The sequence below is a fragment of the Aaosphaeria arxii genome, assembly GCF_010015735.1.
Source record: "Aaosphaeria arxii CBS 175.79 unplaced genomic scaffold BU24scaffold_11, whole genome shotgun sequence".
Classification (NCBI taxonomy): Eukaryota; Fungi; Ascomycota; class Dothideomycetes; order Pleosporales; genus Aaosphaeria; species Aaosphaeria arxii.
The window spans coordinates 136,887-159,529 of record NW_022983484.1 but is presented as its reverse complement, the minus strand read 5'-3'; the positions used below and the strand labels follow the sequence as shown (position 1 = coordinate 159,529).

At 49.7% G+C, this 22,643-nt stretch overlaps 10 protein-coding genes across 10 annotated transcripts; 3 read left to right on the top strand and 7 right to left on the bottom strand.

Annotated features, from left to right (window-relative positions):
• Window positions 1-649: 649 nt before the first annotated feature.
• BU24DRAFT_427445 (uncharacterized protein) lies at window positions 650-1,082 on the bottom strand. The gene has a single exon (XM_033529231.1). The coding sequence runs from the start codon at window positions 1,037-1,039 to the stop codon at window positions 791-793; it is 249 nt and encodes an 82-aa protein (XP_033378659.1). The 5' UTR covers window positions 1,040-1,082; the 3' UTR covers window positions 650-790.
• Window positions 1,083-1,329: 247 nt separating this feature from the next.
• Window positions 1,330-2,907, top strand: BU24DRAFT_454714 (uncharacterized protein; the record flags this gene model as incomplete). The annotated part of the gene is made up of 1 exon (XM_033531334.1): window positions 1,330-2,907. One exon carries the CDS (start codon window positions 1,330-1,332, stop codon window positions 2,905-2,907), a length of 1,578 nt encoding a protein of 525 aa, XP_033378658.1.
• Window positions 2,908-3,079: 172 nt separating this feature from the next.
• BU24DRAFT_427444 (uncharacterized protein) lies at window positions 3,080-5,449 on the bottom strand. Its single transcript, XM_033529230.1, has 4 exons — window positions 4,887-5,449; window positions 4,666-4,838; window positions 3,675-4,587; window positions 3,080-3,609 (listed from the first exon to the last, which is right to left on the bottom strand). The coding sequence occupies exons 1-4, from the start codon at window positions 5,357-5,359 to the stop codon at window positions 3,228-3,230; spliced, it is 1,941 nt and encodes a 646-aa protein (XP_033378657.1). The 5' UTR covers window positions 5,360-5,449; the 3' UTR covers window positions 3,080-3,227.
• Window positions 5,450-6,438: 989 nt separating this feature from the next.
• Window positions 6,439-7,703, bottom strand: BU24DRAFT_496343 (uncharacterized protein; the record flags this gene model as incomplete). The annotated part of the gene is made up of 3 exons (XM_033534189.1): window positions 7,309-7,703; window positions 7,055-7,249; window positions 6,439-6,999 (listed from the first exon to the last, which is right to left on the bottom strand). Exons 1-3 carry the CDS (start codon window positions 7,636-7,638, stop codon window positions 6,439-6,441), a joined length of 1,086 nt encoding a protein of 361 aa, XP_033378656.1. The 5' UTR covers window positions 7,639-7,703.
• Window positions 7,704-8,817: 1,114 nt separating this feature from the next.
• On the bottom strand, window positions 8,818-9,671 carry BU24DRAFT_454711 (uncharacterized protein; the record flags this gene model as incomplete). The annotated part of the gene is made up of 5 exons (XM_033531333.1): window positions 9,610-9,671; window positions 9,452-9,533; window positions 9,317-9,400; window positions 9,168-9,257; window positions 8,818-9,122 (listed from the first exon to the last, which is right to left on the bottom strand). The coding sequence occupies exons 2-5, from the start codon at window positions 9,492-9,494 to the stop codon at window positions 8,818-8,820; spliced, it is 522 nt and encodes a 173-aa protein (XP_033378655.1). The 5' UTR covers window positions 9,495-9,533; window positions 9,610-9,671.
• A 669-nt stretch (window positions 9,672-10,340) lies between these two features.
• BU24DRAFT_356333 (cullin-2) lies at window positions 10,341-12,758 on the bottom strand (the record flags this gene model as incomplete). Its single annotated transcript, XM_033523895.1, has 3 exons — window positions 10,341-10,529; window positions 10,583-12,653; window positions 12,709-12,758. 3 exons carry the CDS (start codon window positions 12,756-12,758, stop codon window positions 10,341-10,343), a joined length of 2,310 nt encoding a protein of 769 aa, XP_033378654.1.
• A 2,359-nt stretch (window positions 12,759-15,117) lies between these two features.
• Window positions 15,118-16,453, bottom strand: BU24DRAFT_413919 (uncharacterized protein; the record flags this gene model as incomplete). The annotated part of the gene is made up of 3 exons (XM_033526186.1): window positions 15,118-15,142; window positions 15,193-16,072; window positions 16,135-16,453. 3 exons carry the CDS (start codon window positions 16,451-16,453, stop codon window positions 15,118-15,120), a joined length of 1,224 nt encoding a protein of 407 aa, XP_033378653.1.
• Window positions 16,454-17,628: 1,175 nt separating this feature from the next.
• Window positions 17,629-19,487, top strand: BU24DRAFT_427439 (uncharacterized protein). The gene is made up of 3 exons (XM_033529229.1): window positions 17,629-18,476; window positions 18,536-18,591; window positions 18,642-19,487. The coding sequence occupies exons 1-3, from the start codon at window positions 18,031-18,033 to the stop codon at window positions 19,118-19,120; spliced, it is 981 nt and encodes a 326-aa protein (XP_033378652.1). The 5' UTR covers window positions 17,629-18,030; the 3' UTR covers window positions 19,121-19,487.
• Window positions 19,439-20,465, bottom strand: BU24DRAFT_444311 (putative short chain type dehydrogenase; the record flags this gene model as incomplete). The annotated part of the gene is made up of 3 exons (XM_033530631.1): window positions 19,743-20,465; window positions 19,608-19,632; window positions 19,439-19,576 (listed from the first exon to the last, which is right to left on the bottom strand). Exons 1-3 carry the CDS (start codon window positions 20,360-20,362, stop codon window positions 19,439-19,441), a joined length of 783 nt encoding a protein of 260 aa, XP_033378651.1. The 5' UTR covers window positions 20,363-20,465.
• Window positions 20,466-21,147: 682 nt separating this feature from the next.
• BU24DRAFT_427438 (Metallo-dependent hydrolase) lies at window positions 21,148-22,607 on the top strand. The gene has a single exon (XM_033529228.1). The coding sequence runs from the start codon at window positions 21,264-21,266 to the stop codon at window positions 22,470-22,472; it is 1,209 nt and encodes a 402-aa protein (XP_033378650.1). The 5' UTR covers window positions 21,148-21,263; the 3' UTR covers window positions 22,473-22,607.
• The last annotated feature ends 36 nt before the right edge of the window (window positions 22,608-22,643 follow it).

Sequence of the window (22,643 nt, the reverse complement as noted above, 5' to 3'; positions counted from 1 at the left end):
ACGGCGTCCACCCATTATTCATAGTGGTGGTGTTGAGAAAATTGGGCTTCTACGCTAGTCTATTCTAGGCTTTTAGTCGTAAAAGCGCCCTTCCAGATATATGTCATCTCGTTTTGGAGCACCGTAGAACACTGACATCGCGAGAACATTCTGCGCCATCGCTGCCTTGAAACATTAACGACCATACTATGCGCATATCTCGGGTAACAAATTAGAGGTGCGTATCTATGGAGGGATGTGCTCACCCGAATGAGCGGTCAAATCTGCAACCAATGACATACACCTCCCAATGAGACACCGTAAATCTAGATGCCATGCAGATTTTACAACTTGACCATTGGTTCTACAACACATCGTTTTAGAGGTTAGACTAAGTGCATCAAGTACTTAGATACCAATAACTCTTATGCTAAGATAAATACCTGTAAGCCATTCAGGAAACAGGTAACATTTTAGGCGCCTAAGGGGTCTCAAAGCAAAGAGAAGAGAATTAAATTGATAGAATTACACTTGCCCCGTTCTTAGTGGTATACAAGCCCAAACAACCAATGAAAAGTAGGATTCGATTGCCTTAGACTATTAACAGGCAGCAACGTAGGGTCTGCACAATTCGACTATTGAATAATGCTGTTTCATCACCTTTCATCAGCTTTCATCACCAACACCATCCAACGAATTCTTTGAGTGTGCAGGTGATTGACTCAGTCTTGCTTATATCACTGGGATGTGTCTCCCATCTTCTGAGATTGCCGAGATCTTGTATGTGGCCTAGAATATCCAGTCGCCTGTTTCATCTACACGTCAGTTTGTGAGACACGGTACGCAGAGCGGGTCGGGTCATTCGATGATTGCTCTGAGATGCGTATATTTCACGACAAGCTTTTCTGTAGCGCCGACACACTGTTTTGTGTGAGCCATGACTGCTCCACAAAGAATTTCTTATTTTGCCCAAAAAGCAAACAAAGGGCGCGTGTTCCAGTAATAGGAAATAGGTCAAGAGAGGAACAATGCTCTGGAAGAGTCTGAGGGGAAATAACATTGTGCAGAACGTGTACCATGTGCTTTCATGTCTCGCACCAAAGAAAATCATAAATATTATGATGAGCGTATAATTTTGTCTCACTGTAGATACCAACGAACAGTGATAGATTATATATACTTGCATATCAAATCGGGTATCCCCCAGTCTCTTTCCGATTCTTCGCTATAACACCAACCCTCCCCTCCCCTCCCCCTCCCCCCATTGGTAACCTCAATCTATTGACCACATACTGAGACCTTCACCGACTCTGTTGCTTCCTTAGCAACGTCACTACCACTATCAACAATATGCACATGCAGAATCTGGGCGCCGCAAACGGGGCAGCGTGCGACCCATTGTTCAAAGATACGGCAACAAATTATAGGCCAGATCTTCCAGGACACAGGGAATTTGAACAACAGCCCGACTTGCCCAACGATTACATGGATGAAGAGGAAAGACATGAGGAACTCGTGAGAGCACAGCAATTGAGTTTCAGGCGCATACTGAATGCCCCGCCATATGACGTCGACTTGCCGTGGGACGACATACTGAAATACAACTGTTCATTGGAGGAACTGGTCCTCTTCTTCCCGAACCACGTCCTACAATGGCCCGTCCTAGCACTGACTCTACGTATGGCTGGGTGGGATCGCATGTTTGCACGATGCGCATTCTTCATTAATGCTAGTCGCAAGGTACACAGGTGTCCCCGAGAAAGGATGCTTGCTGAGCCCTTACCTTGCAAGTTGAAAGTCGAAAGGGCTATACAGGAGCTTCAACCAACCTTCAGCCTTGATCAGTGGGACACTCACTGGGGTCATGGGTTGCCCAATTCGAGCTGGCGTGAGAAGAACATCCAGAGGAAACCCAGAAGATTTCCCAAAGCCCCCGTTCGCACAGTATCACTGGCAGAGGCGGCTAGTTATGTGCAAGTCAATCCCTACAGTGATCGTGAATTCTCACGTCAGGCACAGAAGATGCTCGTACAGAAACAGCGCGAAGAGATGCGACATGCTTATGCTTTCATACTGCAGACCGAACCACACCCATCAAATATGCATATGCCGCCGATTGATGGCGGCACTGACTGCGAGATGATAGATATCGATACTCTGTTGCGACAACAACGGATGAATTCATACCACAACCCCGTATGCCCCTACCAGAAACGAAGCGCGTGCGAGGACTACATCGACTGCCCGTACAGTCACATTGAAGATATGCCAGGCAATGTACAGGCAGTGCCTCCACCCGATCGAGCCAGAGCGACATCACGAGCTTGTAGATTTGATCCTCGATGTAAAAACGTTTCGTGCATATTTGAACATCCGAAAAGAGACTCCGAAGAACCCATGAAAGCATGTAAATTTGATCCAGTCTGCCGCAACCGAAAATGTATATTCGACCATCCTCAGCGTGATACCCAAGCGACACGCAATCAGAGTCAACCGAACATCCAAATCCGACAAGGCCCAGTTCAGGCTTGCAAATATGGTTCCAGATGCATGAACCCTCAGTGCCTGCGTGGCCATCGGAGTCCGGCCGCACCTCCTAACTCCCATTTGCCAATCTTAGCAGAAAAATGGTGCAAATGGAACAACAACTGCAAAAATCCAGCTTGCTCACTGATGCATTCTGCACCAGCTTTAGAACTCGTTAACGAAGCGCCGAAAGGAACAAAAAATCAGTCCCTAAACGGGAGCACTCATCCCAACGGACCTCTCTTACACAATACGCCAGCAGTTCGTGGCATACTGAGAAAGAACAACAAGCCTGAAGATAGAAACCACGGTCACAAAATTATGCCGCACGGGGGCCAAATCGAACAGCAGGCAAATGGCCGGAATCGCCGTCGGGGGAAGCGGGTTACCTTTGCCACGTAATCATTTTTCATTGTCGTCCTGGGCCATGAGTACCTTTGTGGTTCGATGTTTGTCTCTTCAGGAGCCGGAGGAAAGGTGTCATGGACACGACACTATTGATTTATAGTTTTCAGCTTACAATTATAAACACTAATTAATTACTATCATCTACCATGCTTTGAAACGAGTTGGAGGCACGATCTAGTGAGGAATTCGCACTGTTGGTATTCTCCGAGGCTTTCTGCTTGATCGATATAGCGATGAGAGGAAAAGCTTTGTATGTTGTGATTGCGAGTTTGAAATATTCTAGGACGATCCGTCTAATCTACTAAAACATTGCGTCATATATCTTGAGCACTTCTAAGTCTCCATGCTCCCTCAGATACCTGCACCATTGAGGCTTTCGTAGGTTTCAACAAGCTCTCATTCTCCGAGGCGCTGCGAACTCCTCCAATATGTGAATGTATCTCATCGCTGAGCGCCAAAAGCGTTGCCAACGATGATGATTTCCAGACCTCCTGCCTATGTCGACTAGATTGCACTACCGTGATGGCAACGAAAAGAAGGCTCAGTATGGCGAGAGTCATCGGGCCAGCAATCCAACCCCACTGCACGCGGACAAAGGCTTGCTCTCGCCATGCCGTGCCATTAGCCCTCATGAAAGTGGACCGTAGGGCCCAAATGTTTTCCGTGGCGAACGTATGGTTCTCTGCAGTCCTAACACTACCGGCGCGAGCAAGGGTCAGCGATGCTTATAAACGTGATAAGTACCTAAGGTATACACTTACTCATTTGTCAAACTGGTTGCGATATTTTGGAAAAACTTTCTTAAGTCCTTCTCAACGTCTTCCTTTTGGCCCACGTCCCCTTGTAATTGATCGTCCCTGGCGCGGTCAATTTGCCTGTAAATTGCCTCTGCAGCATCGGAAGTTGTTAGCCATGAAGGGTTGCTATTGGCAACGTTACTAACAGAACCCTTTATGGTCTTGCGAATATAGTTGGAGAGCCTGAAGTGGGTAACGTTCGCGATCATGTACTCTGCATCCGCGAGTGCATCGGACATGACTGACTGCGAAGCGAAATCGTCGGTCGTATTGAATCTGGGGCCAATTATGAACGAGCCTCTATCTCCTGTGAATTTGTTCGTGGATTTCCCTCTCGTAGTAGTGGCTATGCCGTTAATGACCGTCGTGCTGAATTCCTGAACACACCATTCCAGCAGAATTTCAAAAGCGGAGAATCTTGTATCCTCTGGCGCTGACCCATTATTATACATGACGAATATGTCAGCAATTGGATAGAGATTGTCGGAAAATGCAATCGTTTGACTGAAGTTCAGTGCGTTGTCCGGGTATGTATTATCGTCGATGATTGGTGTGTTTGTCGCCACAGAAGATACGTTCAAGCGAACGCCATTCATGTTTTCGTCGATGTAGAAATCTTCGTTCAGAAAATACCTGAAATATTTTTGTTTGAGTTTACTTTCGAGCTGTATCTTTTGTACATGTTCGGAGACATCTTGCGATCTCATGCACACCGCTAAAGATAGGTACGTAGGCCAGGTACAATTACCTGTGGAACAAAATGGCTCAGTGTCGTTGATAATGGAAAATGCTGAAAGAAGACCCGCTTGAACCGCCGCTTTCGTGTAGAGCGGAGGGTCTGCAACCAGAGATAGCACATCGGTGGTAGGTTTTTCCCCTGCCCGTTGTGAATTCGACATCAGTAAACACACCTACAATTCAGAGATTTGAGTCTATCAAGGGGTGCCACACATACAGTGGAGCATTTGGCCTTGTTGCCGGTCCGTGGCCCATTGCAACGCTGTTGAAACGTACGCAGGGCTTGACAGTTGAGCTACAGGCTGTAGGTCATAACGCAAGAGCTGTTGAGATAAAGGGTCGATAGCGAGCCCCAGGATAACAAGCACTGCACCAATGGAGACGAAGTTACTGTTGCGTAGTCAGAATGAATGTCTCAAAAGGCAGCGCAAGGCTTACCGGACGTTGATGGACCAAAGTAACAACAGTGAACCCAGTGCACCTTGAGCACCTTGGTCGAATGTCTCCAAGTCTGTCAAAGGCCGGGGACGACTGGAAAACCAAGCCCATTTTTGCTGGCTCATGCATTGGACAACGGGGTAGAGCAGAGAAGCGCGTCCAACGGTTGAAAGTATGGCGATGATGGTGTTGAGCGTGATGCCAACGCCTAACACCGCATTGAGTGCAGGTGCTGGTTTATCCTGATAATCCAGTAAAACAACACATATTGAGATGACGGCAACGATGCCTAGGACGAGGGAAGCGATTTCGGCGAGCCACCAGTCCTGAATCCATTTTGAGTAGAGTGTAGCCTTTGGCCGTACAACGATTGGTTTGGGCTCATGTTCTTGAGGTCGTCCTTCGGATAGGAGGAAAGCTTCATTAGACGATTCGAGTGCTTGATCGTGGCTCGTGAAGTTCGACTTTGCCATCTTGGCGCAGTGTATGAGGCGGAAACCAAGAGCTAAGAGGCGCAGAAGCAAGGACTAGGTCAAAGGACGTGGACTGGGGGCTTTTGTATAAGTTCGTTATCAGGCCCTCTTTCTGACAGGGGCTTTACAGTCGTTAAGGTTCGGTCGGGGGTTGTAACGGGGCGTATTTTTGGGGGCCAAAACACCAACCCTGTCGCAGATACGAGGGATCTGGACGAAGTAGATGCCCCAACATACCTATTCGAGGCTGTTGGCGTCAATCTCCCATTTTCCATTGGCTGTTTCAATGTTGTGATGCTCTGGCATAAATTGTAACTCAACTTTATTTGCCACAATCTGGTAAGGAACCAGACTTTCAAAGATACAGATATTGAGGACAATGGCATACGCACTGGAATTTCTGTGGAAAAACTCCTCTGAAGTGCGCTTTGGTTGCCCCGTAAAATGGATGGCCCCCATCTCGACGGTGTAACGTTACTACTCAATAGGGGCATGTGTGGATCTCTTGTAAGCAACTGGTTGAAAGCAAATTGATCCAGAGAGGACATGCCATGAGCCCGTCAAAGCCGTCTGCCTATTTTAGTTCGACAATAACAAACAGAGGTGAACCTGGTGGAAGTCGTACAAATCTTCACCTTCATTATGCAAAGAGTGATACAGGAAGGCAATGTCACACAGGAGAAACACATGTTCAGAAAGGCACATTCAATTCTTATCCTAGTAAGTACCTACGATGCCAACGACGTGCATATCGCTTTAGGGCCCGAGACTTCCAGTAGGCATCAACGAACTCGTAATCCGAGCACTGTTCGTTGCCAGTCAAGAAAAGCAAGAAAAGCAAACGCTAAAACTCGAAAGGAAAAGCCGATTCATATGTGCATCAGGCACTGTCTGCAATTGATCGTGCCATTCCCGGGTAGGCAGACACCGCGGAACCAAACCAGCCGAAAGAACATGGGTATTTGTGCTTGCATCGTGAACGGTACTTGACAAACTCAGCGTCCCGGTCAACAGCATTCGATGTGTCTGAACTCGATGCAGTTGCCAAATCACATGGAAGACAGTCCCGTCAAAGCATCCTAAGAGCTCGAAGGCGAGCCCCAAGCCTCACAACCCGAACCATTCTTGTTCAGACAACGAGAACACATTTTCGTACCCTTTTTGAGGGCATTCAATTTCTTGAAGTCGCTGCCAAATATAGCTGGATGATACACGCGACAAGCGACACCAAGGTCCTTGCAGCTTTGGCAAGTGTTCGGGGCTTCGACACCATAGCTGCCTTCGATGAGGCGTGCATGGGCAACGCGGCGCCTGACTCCAAGCGTGAACTTGGTCCATCTACGGGTGCGGTGCATGAAGGAATCCTGTGGAGGAGCTTTGGCTGTGAACAGCTTGAAGGACTTGTCCCAGGCTTCAGGTGTTGCATATGCTGGCAGGCCTGGGTACTTGTTGCCATCGCCGAGAGGAATCTGAACATTCGGTTTCGTGTCGACGGGAGGTTTTGGATGGGCGACATCTGGAAACAGGGCCATTTGAAGGACCGGATCGAACATGGGATACTGTTGCAGTTCATTCGACAGAGGTAGGGTGGTCTCTCGATGCTTGAGCTCAGCCGCTGCATGTTCGAAGCCATCGTACGCCTTCCTTTGTCAGTGGATGATGTTCCATCGACGCACGTGTAGTGAGAGGACATACCGGAGCACCAGGCTGGTCAAAATGCACGAAAAGGTGCAGCTTACCGTCACGAAGAGAGTCGACACCGAAGTAATGACCAAGGTTCCACAAGTGTGGGATGAGTACGCCTTGACAGATGCCGTCTTCGAGGTGAAAGTGCACCAGTTGATTGTTCGGGTCAACTCCGTAGATAGAATAGCATACGTTTTCGAGCGCCTGGTGACTCTGATTAGTACCCCGACAGCCTATGGGTAGAAACAGCGGTGCAAACTCACTCCAAACGAATGGACCAAGCTTCCCGGAATCACTCCGCTGACTTCATCGTTGTTGAACAGACGTATCAACAACGGAGGAGAAGATTGTACTACCATCGCCATTGGAGCAGGTAGAGAGAATGAGTCGAAGAGAGATGTGAGGCTAGTCACGAGGGGCAATAGTAAGGCGCTTGAGGGATTTGCGAGTGGAGAATTGATGAGCAGGTTGCTCATTACTGAGGAGTTGAGGTTTTTATATCGGCCAACTTGTCCAGCGTCTAGATTGGTGAACCCCTTAGTGAACCCACTGTTGTCGTTCCTCTTCACGTTCACCATGACTCTGAGGTGCATCTTGGATCAGCGAAAACACTTTGGTGAACAAGATCTTCTTATCATCATGTTCACTCTCACTACTGCGGGGCTTCTTCACCACAGGCTCTCTTCACAGGATCTATCTTATTCAATTTTCACCAACGATTATGGTGGTGAACTCTCACTCTTGGGATGAAAACTATCAACCTTCTTCACGTGCTTTGCAATCTTGCCCTACCTGCCTCTCATTTACTGCCATCACGATGCAGGACATCTACCTGCGCGTTCTCAGCATCCATATCTTCTTCCGCCCACGTCAACCCCCATCAACCCGTCGCAGCAAAACTAACACCAACCGAAACGCTCACAACCACAAAACTGTTCTTCAGCCTTTACCACGAAGACCGCTTGCAATGTTACGGACTGTTCTAGATGGGTTCAGATGGGGATGCGTACCTAGACAAGGCTGTCGGTCTGATGTCGCGAAATTTGATTGATGGTGGGATAATTTATAATTTGGGAAGAGTATAGGGAGGAAGATGGGGCATGCTTGGAGTCGATGTAAAGGCACTGATGTAGTGCACGCGGAGTTAGGCTTGATTGTGGTCAAAGCTACCATCCATTTATGAAGTAGAAGTTCTTAATCGAATTGATTTACGGCAGATCCGCTGTTACATTTCTCTGGGACTATAACACTAAGATATAGATCTAATGTGGTAGAACAACCTCACGATTCTGGAGCAGGTGGAAACAGGCTGCAACGAAAAGTCTCGGCAGCACTGTGTCGAGTAGCTATGTCATAGTTGGTAGCAAAATGATTCATTGTTGTGCGATGACGACCTATAATTTGCGAGAAGGCGCACAGGATGCATGGCAGCAAATTTTTGGGACAAGGAATTATCTTTGGGTTTCGTCATATACGATTTCTCCAGTACTTAATCTATGACCCAACCCGCGACTCAAAGGTCAAATACCAGCATACTTATTATGGCATGAGACAATGATACAAAGAGGCTTGATGCGTCAAACCCGCTCTTCTGTGATGCTTACTTCGCAGATTACCCAAACGTAAAGCTATATCCGCCCTGATCTTCCATCATCGACGGGGTCGACTAGAGAACGCCTGAAGATCAGCCTTCGAAACGAAATCCGTCCCCAGCAATGAGGACACAAGTGCGATCTCGACAAAAGACCCCCATTGATACGAAAGACAGCGCCCTAGACTGGAACCTTCTGTGCACAGTGCGGGCATAAGCGTCGAGTCGGCCGACGCAGCACACCGGAAGCAGACTGCGGTGCTGCTTCCGCACTGCGCCTACGTTTTGACAAATTCTGCAATTGCTCTCGCTCAGCGACTTGACTCATGGTCGGCAACCCTCTCCGTTGCTCTGGATGAGGGGATTCAGGAGGTGCCAATAGCGTTTGTGCACTCTCGTCCCTTGGCTGAGTGATTGGAATCAACGGAGTGGCATTTTCGTTTCCGCTGGCGGCATTTGCGACCTGGGTGGAAGAACCGACTACTTCTGTTCAATCATATAATCAATCTGATAGACTAAACGGTGACTTACCAGCAGTCACATCCGAAGAGGCCGAAAGAGAAGGGTTTCGCGGTGCAGACACACTCGATTCCGGGTTTTCTTGGGTTTGTGTACTCCGATCTTGAAAATGTGAGCCACGATACACTAGACGCCAACATGATTTTGGTGGCGGGGCTTACCAGAGTGGTCACGTCGAGCAGACTGGCTGCTGCGTCGACGCTCATCCTCATGGCTTTGCTGGACTGCTAACTCATGCGCAAGCTCTGTGAAGCCATCAGTATTGTCTAGTTGAACAAAGGGATTGAGGGACTGACGATGCTCAGAGATGGTTATATATCCGCCGGGGTGGCTGCGCATTGTGACAAAGTTGCGTATGTGATACAAGCGAGGTGTATTCTGCTGGATCATACATTAGTGAGGATGATAGAGGAATGCAGCAGGGGCTTAAATGTGACGCTGGTAAAGGACTCACGTATGGATAGAGAAGCGAGTGCGCTACTAGTAATACTAGTGATATCGAGATCTTCAACGTTGAGATGGGGAACGAAAGGCTGAGTGATGATGATGGTGGAGATACTCTGTGTGTAAGTTTGAAGGCAAAGGAGGCATTGGGCGAAGGATGTTTATGATACCTTTTGAAGGAGCACGGGACACATTCACCATTAACGGAAGGCGGAGTGGGATTGGATTAAACAGGAGTACGAAGTGGCATTACGCAAGGAAGGTTAAGAAGTGACCATTGAGCAGGAAGGGATAGAGATGGGTTGAGAGCAACATTCGAGAAGGCACACTTCACTCTTCAAGACGCACTTGCGCACAAGAGTGACTCTGTCGACTATCAATGACCGATACTGGGCAGAGTCAACAACGAAAGGCGTGCACAAAGACAATGTCACAAGTCAAGGCTGTCAGATGGCATCTCAATCATATTGACTAGCTGCGTTTAGCATCATGTCATCACGCCCATGTATTCACCATCTAAAGGGCCCCTACAAGTATTTCGACCTGAAGTAAGAAATGCTCGAGACCTGATGATGCTGGTGAAAACCTCAATATCCACCAGTCATTCTCCCTAAACGCCGTTTTCCTGTTGATCTAACAGGCCCCTGCCAGGGAAGAAATTTGAAGAAAGACCATTATTCATGAACATAAAGTTGAAGCAGACTCCGCCATGCGCAAATTCGATAATGCCAGGATGAACGCTTAAGCGAGATAGCCGAGCTCATCGCCATCTAAGCGCTCCAAGTATTCTTTTTCGAGGAGGATATCAATGCACTTCTTGATGTCGGGGACACGAGGAGTAAAGCGGTTTCGGATCTGTTGGATGGTCTCCGAGACAAGCTGCTGGTGCTTCATCTTTTTGCGCGATTTCATGATACGCACAATGGCAGACTAGATTGTATTAGCAGGGGTATGATGGGATATAGAGGAGTCGATATACATACCTGCATCAGCAACTTGCGGTCCTCTTCGATGGTCTTATGCGTATCCTCAACTTCTTGCTTCTGCTCGCTCTTGATACCGATGTTCAAGTTCACCTTGATCTTCTTCGTTTTAAATCCGGTGTTTAGCTTGTACACTGTTCCTTTTTCAGTCTTCGCACCCTCCGGCTCCGCGATCAGAACCTTGGCCTTGACGAAGACTCCAATGCTAGGATCAAGCGTCTCCTTCAGAAGCTTGGTAGCCTCGGCGATCTCATCATACGAAACAGTATCACTGTCGTTGAACAAGAGTAGAATCGCCAACTGGTAAGTAGAGACTTGGAAGGTAGGCGAGACCTTGGTACCAGCGACCTTGCAATAATTGGCCTTCATCTCGCCCTTGCACAAGTGCCACAGCCATGTTAACTTACGACCCTGATGCTTGTTGTTATAAAAGCGAGAGAAGCGCTCATATGTTTGAACGATCAGTTGCGGAGGGGTGAAGGGGGTTGTCGGCGGGGTCAAAGGCCAGAAACCAGTGCCAAGGATGTGGTAGCTAGCGTCGATAGCAGTCTTGAGGTCTTCAGTGTCCAAGTTGGCCTCGAGCCATTCCTTGTAGTTAGTGTTGAGATCTTTGGAGATCTGCATGTCTTGGAACATGCGCTGGAGCTTGTTGGTGTACTCGAAACCGCAAGCCTCCTTCAACTTGGAGATCATGCTTGTCTCGGCATCATCGGATGCGGAGGTTGCTTGGACGAGACGTTTGGCAAGCATGCGAGAGTAGAACTTCTGGAACACATCCTTGTCCTCGATGTACTTGAAAACGGTCATGATGTGGCTCAAGAGCTTCTCCATGTCGTCCTCTTCGGTCATCTTCGCAGAAGACTTCTTCAAGAGCGTATCGGTGTATTTTGCCAGAAGTTCGGGGGACTTGTTCGAGCCTGACTTACAGATCTTGTTACGGTTGACGAACTCGCGGCAGGCATTGTCTAGTGACCGAACGAACTCAGATTCACCATTGAAAGCACGATTGACCAGATCCTGATACTGCGTGTGTACCTCGAGGAGAGCTTCGACATAGACCTTTGGCTCGAGGCTTTCGCCTTCCTGAGCAACCTTCTCAACGGCGGCCAGACCCGCTTTTCGTACATGGGTCTCGAAGCGATTCCTCAGAGGGTCCAAGCCGTCCGGTATCCTGGCAAGAAGTTTGTACATGCGGCCAAGGTCGTCCTGCTTGTCATGGTCGAGCAGGATCTGGAACTCCTCTCGTAGCGCGCCAGAATGTTCGGTGATAAGCGCTTTCTCACAGGTTCGCATCAGTGGCGACATGATCTCGCTCAAGAGGTAGAGAGGCACGCGGTCTCGCTCCTCGTCCAGTCGGGATTCCGCCTTCTTCATGTACTCAACAACACTGTTCTCAGCAAGGAATTGCTTCGATTCGTTGTCGTAGTACTCTGCGGTTGACTTCAAGAAGGGGGCCTCGAAATACTCCTTGTAAACGTCGAGCGTGGACTTTGAGCTGTCGGACTCGTCCAGACCGAGGGAAACGAAGGAGTCCACCACGGATTTGATGTGGGACTGCTCGATGGTCTCGCCGTTACGCTGCTTCTCGACAAGCTTGAGAACAGATCGCATGACGCTCTCCTGTGTTCCGATGAACATGTCCTCCTTCCACCGGACAAGGTGCAGGGTATAGATGTCGTAGATGTTCTTCTTGCCCTCGTCCATCTCCCTCTTTACCCAATGTCGGTTCAGGTAACGGAACAGATGGTTATTGTACTGGCCTGCTGTTGTATACCTGTTCCACTCCTTAATGTAGAATGTGAGAAGAGCTTCGTCGACATGCTCCCTGGATCGGGCCTGCACCCCAGCGAGATGCTGCTTCAGGTATTCGATGAGATGCTGGTAGAGGTCCTCGCCGAGGAGATGTGCGCCACCGCGGTTGCTAGTATGAGAGAAGGCAGTGCCGTGGACAGCCTTCTGTGCGGTACAGAAGTTGTGGATTGCGGTGTAGAGGCCCATGTATGTCTTCATGTCCATGCCACCACGCAGGTCGGTCATGATCTTTTCAACGCCGGCTTCGAGATAGGCCCATCTGTAGAGGGAGAACAGTCAGTAGAAGCTCAAATATGCATTCACAAGAGACTTACGTTGCTCGAACATCGTCCTTCGCGGGGACGGGAGGCATACTGGAGGCCATGGCTAGAGAGTTCGTCGCGTGCGCCGGGACACTTTTCGGAGGCGACTTCTTGCGCTTGAAAAAGGGTATCGTGCCGGATGAGCGAGCGAAGTCAGGTTGAAGAGAGCTTCTCGGGAAGCCCTTATTGCGGGAGGGGCGGGAGGGAGAGCGGCTGTGAGATGTGGAGTGAGGATATGAAGGTGGGAGTTGAAGGCGGCGGTGGCAGCTGTCGTGGTGTTGATCGGGGTGCGGGACCGGGGTCCAGGCGACCGCTAACTAGTGCAAGCTGCGGCGGAAGTCCCTTTGTGTATCTACTTACACTTGTAGGCAAAGGCTCTCTAAACGCACGAGAGTCTCTGGAGGGAAAGAACCTGGATAGCGGACTGAAAACGACGCGGTCGCTCGCGGTACGCTTCGAAGAGGGAGAAGACAAGAGGGGATGGGGAGAGATGCAGTGTTCGAGGGTGAGGATGAGGGGAGTGGGCGCTGGGGAGGTTTTGTGAATCACCACCGTCAGGCTCCCGCGCGAAGGCAACGGTCTTGGCAGCACTCGATATCTCTACAGAGTGGTAGATACTAATGAGTAGATGTTTACTGACCAAGGTACTTGTAGATAGGTAGAAATATTGATGTGCCTACCTAGGTAGCTAAACACTCTGTATGGCTCAGCTGGAATTAATTCCGTTTCGTCTCGTTTCCTTCTATTCCGCTTGTATTCCCTGACCTTAAGTTATAGTTGAAATAGGGTAACTTCCTCGTTCCTTCAGTACAGAATGATAAGTGATCTTTGCAATGGTCACTAATGGGAACATCGAAATCTAGGTACTTTTAAACAAGTGCCAAACAAGGGCCTGTTCCAATACAATGGATTTCCTTCATCAGAAACCCAGAAAAATCACTGTACAGTACATATACAATACCACATTGCACAAACAAATGATGCAATTCGTTGAGTGTACAACCTGGCAGCCGCACAGGTGCACAGCTCACACTCTGCTCACTCAGACCATCATGCAGACATTGATTCTTGTCAGCATCTCGAGCATTGTTACTCGGCTTACCTGCTGAGAAACCCTGGGAACCTTGATCGAGTTGCATGCATTCGTTCAATTTACCCCCTTTTCCTTTCATCTTTCCGATTCCATACCAGAGAAAGAACGTTTTTTCCCCTAGGAACGTGACATGATATTAGCGACGTTCGCTACATGTCAACTCACTGCCCTGTCATAAGGCTCAACATTATACGCTAATATATAGGTATCTGGGTACCTAATGAATTAATACCGACCTACGAGGTACCTTATGTATTGAATCACCTCAACATCTTCGTTCTATCAATTTGATCTTTACTTTAACCTACCATTCAGTTATTTCAAATTGTACGGAGTAGTTACGAGTAGAATAAGTGGAAAGGAGTTATTAATTGTTTGTTACTCACTCCTTTGCATTGTATCACGACTTAGGGTTGGTACTACACTCCATGACCCAGACCCGCTACTAGTGACGTATTCTATCACCAAATCCATCAAACCACAACCACAACCACCAAACAATTTTCCAAAACTAAATATCTTGAAACACTTCGAAATCTACACATATTCTAAATCGCTACCAGTTAATGTAAAACAAAAGCCGAGGATGAGGGGGAGGAATGGAGGGCGGAGGGGTGTAAGGGGGTGAGGTGGTTGGAGAGGGATCCGGTGTATGGGGAGGATGGGCCGGTGGTTTGGGGTGAGGCGAGGTTGAGGAGGCAGAGGGAGGGGGAGGGGTACTGGTTTATCTATGTGCGTGGGTGTGTTTGTGTACGGAATAGTATACCATCAGGAGTTGAATCGGGTCTTTTGTTGCATAGAAGAGAAGATGAAACACGTACGAATATCTGAAGATTTAGTTGACACCACTGCGTAAAGTGGGAATTTGTATTGTCTTTCGATCTCTACTACTTCTTCTACTGGCCAGGCTGATACCTCCCCTACAACACCGCGAGGACCAGCCGCTATATTAATAGAATCCCAAATCCTGAGCGGGATGGAAGAGTCGCTATGTGGCAATCAAAACAAAACAGAAAAGTACAGAAGAGAACAGAGTAGAACGGAACAAGTGTGACCCAAGGAGAATTCCAGTTGTGCAATTGGGCTGCCGTGTTGATGCCATGAATCATAGGGGAGGAGATACAAAAGGACTAGAAAACGCCAACAACGACCATGTATGCAAAGGAAATGTGAACTACGCAGGGATAGTATGTGCCCACCGAAGACCGAGAAACGCCTTGGATCTTTAACCTTGAGCGAACTCGATGCGGAAAACAAGGGAGAAACTTCAGCAGAATAGGAAATGTGTTTGCAAAACTAATAGTACGGATGAGAAAAGAGAGAATGGGCTACCGGGCCACTCGTTCAATAAGTCTGCACAAATGTTAGCAACGGGACTACCAATGACATCCGGGGAGACCAACCTGAGTGTACTGATGGCAAAAGTCATCAACCACGCCACGAGCGCGATCAGCAATGTTGCAGTCAGCGCCTTCTGTCGCACACAAATATCCCTACTAAATCGACAGAAGTTCGTGATCTCGGTCTCTTCGCAAGCCCAACGCTCGTCCGTCAGAGCCTGGAACGCCAGACTGAGATTGGCCGAATCGAAAACGATGAAGAATAAATCCATGAAGATGAGTCGCATTTTGGCATTGTGAGAACGCAGTCCGAGAGGTTTTGAGGTGTACTCGTCATAGGTGATGTAGGTGGTGTAGACGATAGCGACAATGTCGACAATTAGGGCGAGCCAGGTAGATGAGTTGTTCTCGCAGCCCGCGGTCGTGGATTTGTCGAAGATGGAGCCAGCAAGACCAAGCGCAAGACAGGAAAAAGCCAGGACGGTGAGTCGGAACGCAGCGGGTACCATTGGGTGATTCATGAGAACTCTGTGAGTACGGATGATGCGGCGACGCCGTTTGCTCGCATTCAACAACCACCACCCTTGATCTTCCTCCTCTTCATCCTTGTCTATCGGATCCCACGGAGTCTCCAGATCGGGCATGTTCTCCTTCATCCATTCGTCGTCCACAACCTGCCCTCGATTGGAAGTCGGCGGACGAACATAGTCGTAGTCGGAGGCTTTGGCGAATTGTTGCCATTTCGAGGCGTGCTCGGCGACAGGCGAAGTGATGGTGACCGGAGTTCCTTCTCTTACATGATCGAAGTGACGTCCTGCTACAGCATTGGCTTTGGGAGTGGGCATATGATTGTGAGAGGCGGGGCGGATGCTCGTGGGGGTCCGGGGCAAGAGGAGGGACGTTGGGTCCGCATTCTCGTCTTCTTCGGCGGATTGCACCCAGGCTGCGGATGGCACGGTTAGTTGAATGCGAAGAGAAGGGTCGAATCTGTGGAATTCTTCTTACGTGGAAGTGTGCGAACGGCGCGCTGACGGTCCCGGTTGTCCGCCGCGGTGCTACCTTTGGAGGAAGCCAGGGTGTGGGGATTGGAAGATATGGAATGAGAGTGGGACTTCCGCACAGCAGCACCGTCTGCTAGATCCTCGGAGGCGCGGTCGCGATTGATCGAAGAGACTCCAGAGACTCCAGAAAGCGGACGAGGGGAGTGTGCGGAAGATGAGGAGGGCGGAGGAGGCAGGGCGGAGGGAAGGAGGTGGCCATGGGAGGAGCGTGAGGTTGCTATTGGGGTGCCATTGTTGTGGTCGACCATGGGTTGGCCGGGCATGCTTGTCTCGCCGTCGCCGTTGAAGGGGAGCCGCTGTGGTTGCCCTGGGGTGGCTGAGGACTTGACTGGATCTCACCACGCAAGACTGCCAGAGGACGACTGAATGGATGAATGATAGGGACAGCACAGGCAGCAGGTGAGGTATATTATCAAGGGCGCCAGCCGCTCGCCTTGGCGGACAGCGAGCGACGGCGGCAGTGCTGGGAAATTATGTAGGGGTTACTGATGCGGCTCTGGGCGACATGGAAGGCGATTGTGGATGACTGGAAACGGGATTCCAAAGACGCAGTCGTCGGATTGAACGGGTTAGGTGAATGAATGGAAACGAAAAGAATGGATGATTGTTGGTGTTGTTGTTCAACGATGGGGTTGTGTGTGTATGAGGAGGAGTACTGTTTACGAGAGAGCGAGTGGAGTGCAGACAGTGTAGTGTCAGTGTGTAATTAGTGTTTGGTGGTGTTTCTTTTGGGGATGACCGGGGCAGGGAAATTAAGAGGTTCGTGATCAGCGACAGGGAACAACCATTAGCTAGCATGCCTACTCTTTAGTCACTCGTAACCTTGCGCATGCACGATGCACGATGTATGATGTATCTACAAAATACGGAGTCTACAGCGGAGCAAGTACGAGGAAGTCGTAAGTACATATCTAGGTAGGTATCTACAGTGTACGTACTATGGTAGCTCAAAGCAAGGCAGCTCCGCCCCAGGTCCAGTTCCGCATCCATCATCTCATGTGATTCTACCTCGGGCACTGATAACCATGGATCCTGAACCCAAAATGCCTTGGAAATTGAATCATAGTACGGCAATGCCTTGAATTACAACATTACGATATCATTTATCCACCCATTCACCCATCTCGTATCGTTTTAGTTTTAACCATGGGATTCTGCTACTGTCAGATCAGTTTTCTGCGACGTCTACAGTTGGAGTCTTGCACACCGTTATTCTGGAGGACATAGCTTAGGTAGACATTGTGACAGTCAGGCGCCAAACCCAATTAAGAATTGACAAAACAAGCTTAACAGTAAAGTTAGATGATCTAGTCCACTTTGGTGCTGATCCGCTCCCTTTTGGTCTAGTCTGATCCAGTGCTGTTCATCTCCATCTAATTCGTCCGAGCTACATCCCATGTCCTGTCCTGTCCTTTCTCCCCTCTGCTGTTCTGGTCTACGAGTATCTCTGTGCTGTCTCTGTGCTGAATTCTACCGTGTTGTGCTGGATTGTGCGGTGCTTCTTCGGTGCCGCGGTGTTTTGCTAGTGGCGAGTGCTTTGCTGTGCCTCCTTCGTCATCGTTGAAACCATCTACTCGTAGTTAAGCTGCTTGAATGTTCGCCGCCACCACCACCCTACCACTCATTCCGCCGTCCCATACAGAAAATATACAATACACAAGCTTGACCACCCATCATGTCTCGCGTCGCCCACTTCTAAAATTTGTTTCTGTACCTGCGCCTTCGTGCGCCCGCGCGCTGCCACTTTCCAAAGCTCCTGTCTCATCCTGCCCAGCTTTCGCCTCCGCCTATAGCCAACCACCACCACCATTCCTTCTCCCCCCAGAAACCTTTGTGCGACATGCGCCTCTTCCTTTTGCCCATCTCCACGCGCCGCACGCTGATCTATTGTGAGAAGCTGCACGAGAAGGCCGCCAGCGAACGTTCGCTCCTCGACAAAGCTACCTTCAAAGCCAATGACCTGTGGGTGAACTGGGAAAAGGATGAGAAGTCCCCATTGGGTTGGAAGAAGAAGGTCACCACCTACGGCAACCAGCTCTTGAAGAGGATACCGTATGAAGAATGGGGACTCAAGACCATCCCAGCACTTACCGCAAAGCGGAAGAAGGCAATTGAGGATGGGAAAGAGAAATACCAGGTCATGTTCCCGGGACTCTACCTCCACCAGAACAAGGTGCCCGAGATCTTGAAGAAGATGGCTTCGGAGCGCGTAGCGATGCATAGAAACAAATTGGTGTGGAGCGTTGTGGCCATGCCGTTCACGGCGCCCTTCATGCTGATACCTGTGTACGTTTGTCCTTCGACATGTTGCAAATATCCACTTCAATGCTGACGATATTGTGCAGAATCCCCAATCTCCCGTTCTTCTATCTAGTTTATAGAGCATACTCTCATTGGAAAGGTACGTTTCAGGTCGGAAATATCCATCATGACCTCCGCTGACCAGAACAGCATTGACGGGCTCGAAACATCTCGACTTCATCCTCCAACATAACCTTCCCACTCCCCACCCTTCCTGGGAGCTCGACGAAGTCTACACCGCTGGCTTGATGTATCCCACGCGCGCAATCTCTCGTGCTGCGCCACGACCGACCAAAGAGCAAGCACAGGAGGTGGCTCGAGTAGTTGAACAGCAGACGAACGGCGGCGACGAGGACGTCATGGTGTTGCAAAAGTGGAACGGCAAGCTCATCGCCGAACAATTCCACCTTCCCGACATGGAAGTCGAAATTGAACGAGCCGTGGAACAGGTAGAGGATTCGATAAAGGCCAGAGACGAGCTCATTGAGGAGAAGTTGGAGCTGGAGAAGGCCACCGCGAAAGAAGGCCGTACCGCCAAGGACGAATTACCAGATGAAGTTCTCAAGCCCCTGGAGCAAACCGAGAAAGAAATCCACAAAAAAGCCGAGAAGGTCGCCGAGAAGCAATGATTGATGTAAGGATGCCATTGTCAGGCATATATCACAACAGGATCTACGTACGCCACACGCCTTGTATTATGTGTATGATAATCGATGTATGAAAAAGCATGGGGTTTGGGCGCTGGGCGGATGGTGGGAGGATATAGTGTTCACTTTTCATACGCACATAGATACCATTTCGCATGGGTTGACGGACTCTTCTCTCCTAGGACTTAGCAGTGAGTGAAGACTCCACCATTCGGTGCTCTGTATGCCTTTACCCAATGAACAAGAGATACTAGAGATATCGTAGGATTCGTTATTGCGTCCTTTACTTCGAATTCTTCTTTACATGCTATTGTAGCCTCCATCAACAGGAAGACCTATTCCAGTCACCCATGCCGCGTCGTCACTTGCCAGGAAGAGCGCAATTCTCGCGACGTCCTTTGCACTACCGATTCCACGGAACGGGTGCATCGCCTCTACCTTCTCTCTGAGGTCCTTGTTCCTCAGGAACTCCTCCGTGAAGGAAGTATGTGTATCTGTCTGATATCAGCACTCTGAATGACACAGCTCTCGACAACATCAAGTAGCCCCCCAATACACCAAGAAAGTCACCAGACAGGAAACAAAAAGAAAGAAACAGAACCACTTACATCCCGGACAGATAGCATTAACATGAATCCGATCCTCCGCACAATCCCACGCCGCCGTCTTCGTGAGCCCGACAACCCCATGCTTCGACGCCACATACCCAGCCGTCTGCCTCGATCCATTCAGCCCCAACACACTCCCCAGATTCACAATCCACCCCCTATCGCCATTCGCATGCGGCTCCTGCTTCCTCATCTGCAGCGCGGCATACTTCGTCCCCAGGAACACGCCCCGCAGGTTGACCGCCTGCGTCTTGTCCCAGTACTCCTCCGGGTAGTCCCAGATGGGCCGCGGGTCGCTCCCCTCGATGCCGATGCCCGCGTTGTTCACCATGATGTCCACGCGGCCGAAGTGCGATACCGCCTGCGTGATGAGATTCTGCACGTCAGACGTCTGCGAGGTGTCGCATTTTACGAAGATGGCCTTCGCGCCGAGCTTCTCGACCTCTTGGACGGTTGTCAGGGTCGTTTCTTCGGCTTTCTCAGGCCGCGAATCCTCGCGGATGTCGGAGCACACGATAGAGGCGCCTTCGGAGGCGTACAGGATGGCGATGGCACGCCCGATGCCGCTGGACGAGCCGGTTATGACGGCGATTTTGTTGGCGAGGCGGCCTGTCATGATGGTAGACGAGGTATCTTCGTAATTGAAACTTGGGATATATAGGGTAGATATGCTGTAACCTCTTACAGGGGAAAGATTTTATATATATGGCAAGGGGAAATGGTCGCACAGCGAGCACTCAAAGACCTAACAGCACCCGGCTACTTTATATACACCTTCCAATACTTACTTATAGTTCACAAGGCCGAGCAACATTACACTAATTCGTAATTCATTTCCCCAATCCATAGCTACCACCATGTCTCCCGAGATCCCGCGCGTATGTTCATGCAGTGTATTCTGTACCATTTCATGGTGGGGCAGGCAGGCCTAACCGCCCTCGGCCTTTCTCAACCTTGCCGTAATACCTATTCTGTTTTATCGAGTAAGTGCTCGTACGTGTTCATGGGACTTGGATTTATCACTTATTTCTGTGTCACTACAACTACCATTTTGGGGGAGTCCCCTCCGCTACCCATTAGGATCAGTTGAAGTTACTTAGTTGATACCATCTTTGGCTGGATAGGGTAATGTATGTCTCCATAACCCCTTACTTTAGAAGACTGGCTGAATGTGTTAGGTCAAATTGTACGAATTCGATCAAAAGTGGCATTCAAGATCAGAACAAAACTCATTTCGTCTATTACACCATCCTACCTCGTAACTCATGGCTGTGACGTTGAAAAGCCCGACCTTAACAGGGCGTTCATCAACATGGCAGCACAGTACCCCTTCCGTACTAGCGCCCTCGAACGCGCAGAACAACGTCATCCAGCATCACCAAACCCTCCAATCAACACCAGCAATACATTCACCATCTTCAAAATATCCAAAGCTACAAAAACACCAATTTTACAACCCAAACACATAAATTTATCAATCCAAGGACTGATACAAATCCGTCAAACAGCTAACAACCATGAACCCCCCACAAGAAAAAGAACCCTTCCCCTGGTCCATGGGCGTCTACGACGCCCACTGCCACCCAACCGACACCATGACGAGCATCCCCGCCATCAAGACGATGAAAACCCGGATCCTCACCGTCATGGCGACGCGGTCGCAGGACCAAGAGCTAGTAACCTCCGTGGCGGACTCCCACAGCGTGAAGTCCCCCTTTCCGGAGAAGTGGTCGGACGACGAGAGGATAGTGCCGTGCTTTGGGTGGCACCCGTGGTTCTCGCACCAGATGTACGTCGCGGAGGGCGATGACGTGGGTGATGTGGATGCGCTGAGGGATCTGGTGGGGGAGGAGAAGGTGAGGCATTATCAGAGGGTGCTGTTGCCTCGTCGTGACGACCCGAGCGAGGAGGACTTGAGGATCTTTCGTGCGTTGCCGGATCCGACGCCCTTTCAGAAGTTCCTGGCGGAGGCGAAGAGGCAGTTGCAGAAGTATCCGCTCGCTCAGGTGGGGGAAATTGGCCTCGATCGCTCGTTCAGGGTGCCGGAACCGTGGGCGCCGGACCTAGAGGATAAGCGTGATAAGACGCTCACGATAGGTGGCCGTGAGGGGAGGAGGTTGACGCCGTTCCGAGTGGACATGAAGCACCAGAAGATGATCGTGAAGATGCAGTTCCAGCTTGCGGCGGAGATGAACAGGGCGGTCAGCGTACACGGTGTGCAAGCTCACGGCATGGTATTCGACACACTGAAAGAGTTATACGAGGGGCACGAGAAGAAGGTGCTGAGCAAGCGTGAGAAGAAGAAACAAGGCACGAGCCAGCCAACGGAAACATCCCACAGCGAGGTAGACACCGAAACAACAAGTCCCCCATATCCTCCCCGAATCTGTCTTCATTCCTACTCGGGAAACGCATCGAACTTCAAACAGTACCTCAACCCAGCCATCCCAGTGGAAATCTTCGCGAGCTTCTCCACGGCCATAAATCTATCAGATGATCTCGACGGCGAGACGCCGAAGAGCTTCGAGGAGATGATACAGATTGTGCCCGACCACATGTTGCTCATAGAAAGCGACTTGCACACTGCTGGCGAACACATGGACACGCGAATCGAGGACATCGCGAGGAGGATATGCAAGGTCAAGGGGTGGAAGTTGGAAGAGGGAGTGAGGATCCTTGGAGATAATTGGAGACGGTTCATTTTCGGCGACGTGAGGGATGGCTGAAAGTGGTTATATCTAGTTGGAGAGAGCATGGGTCGTCTGCTGCTCCTTCTTTTATGTGATGATATATGTATGATTTGATATTGGCATGGGGCATCATGTAGTATACCTGTAGAATGCATAGCGAATGAATGATCTAGGAATTATTTCTGCCCTGAAGCAAACCTTTCCTAT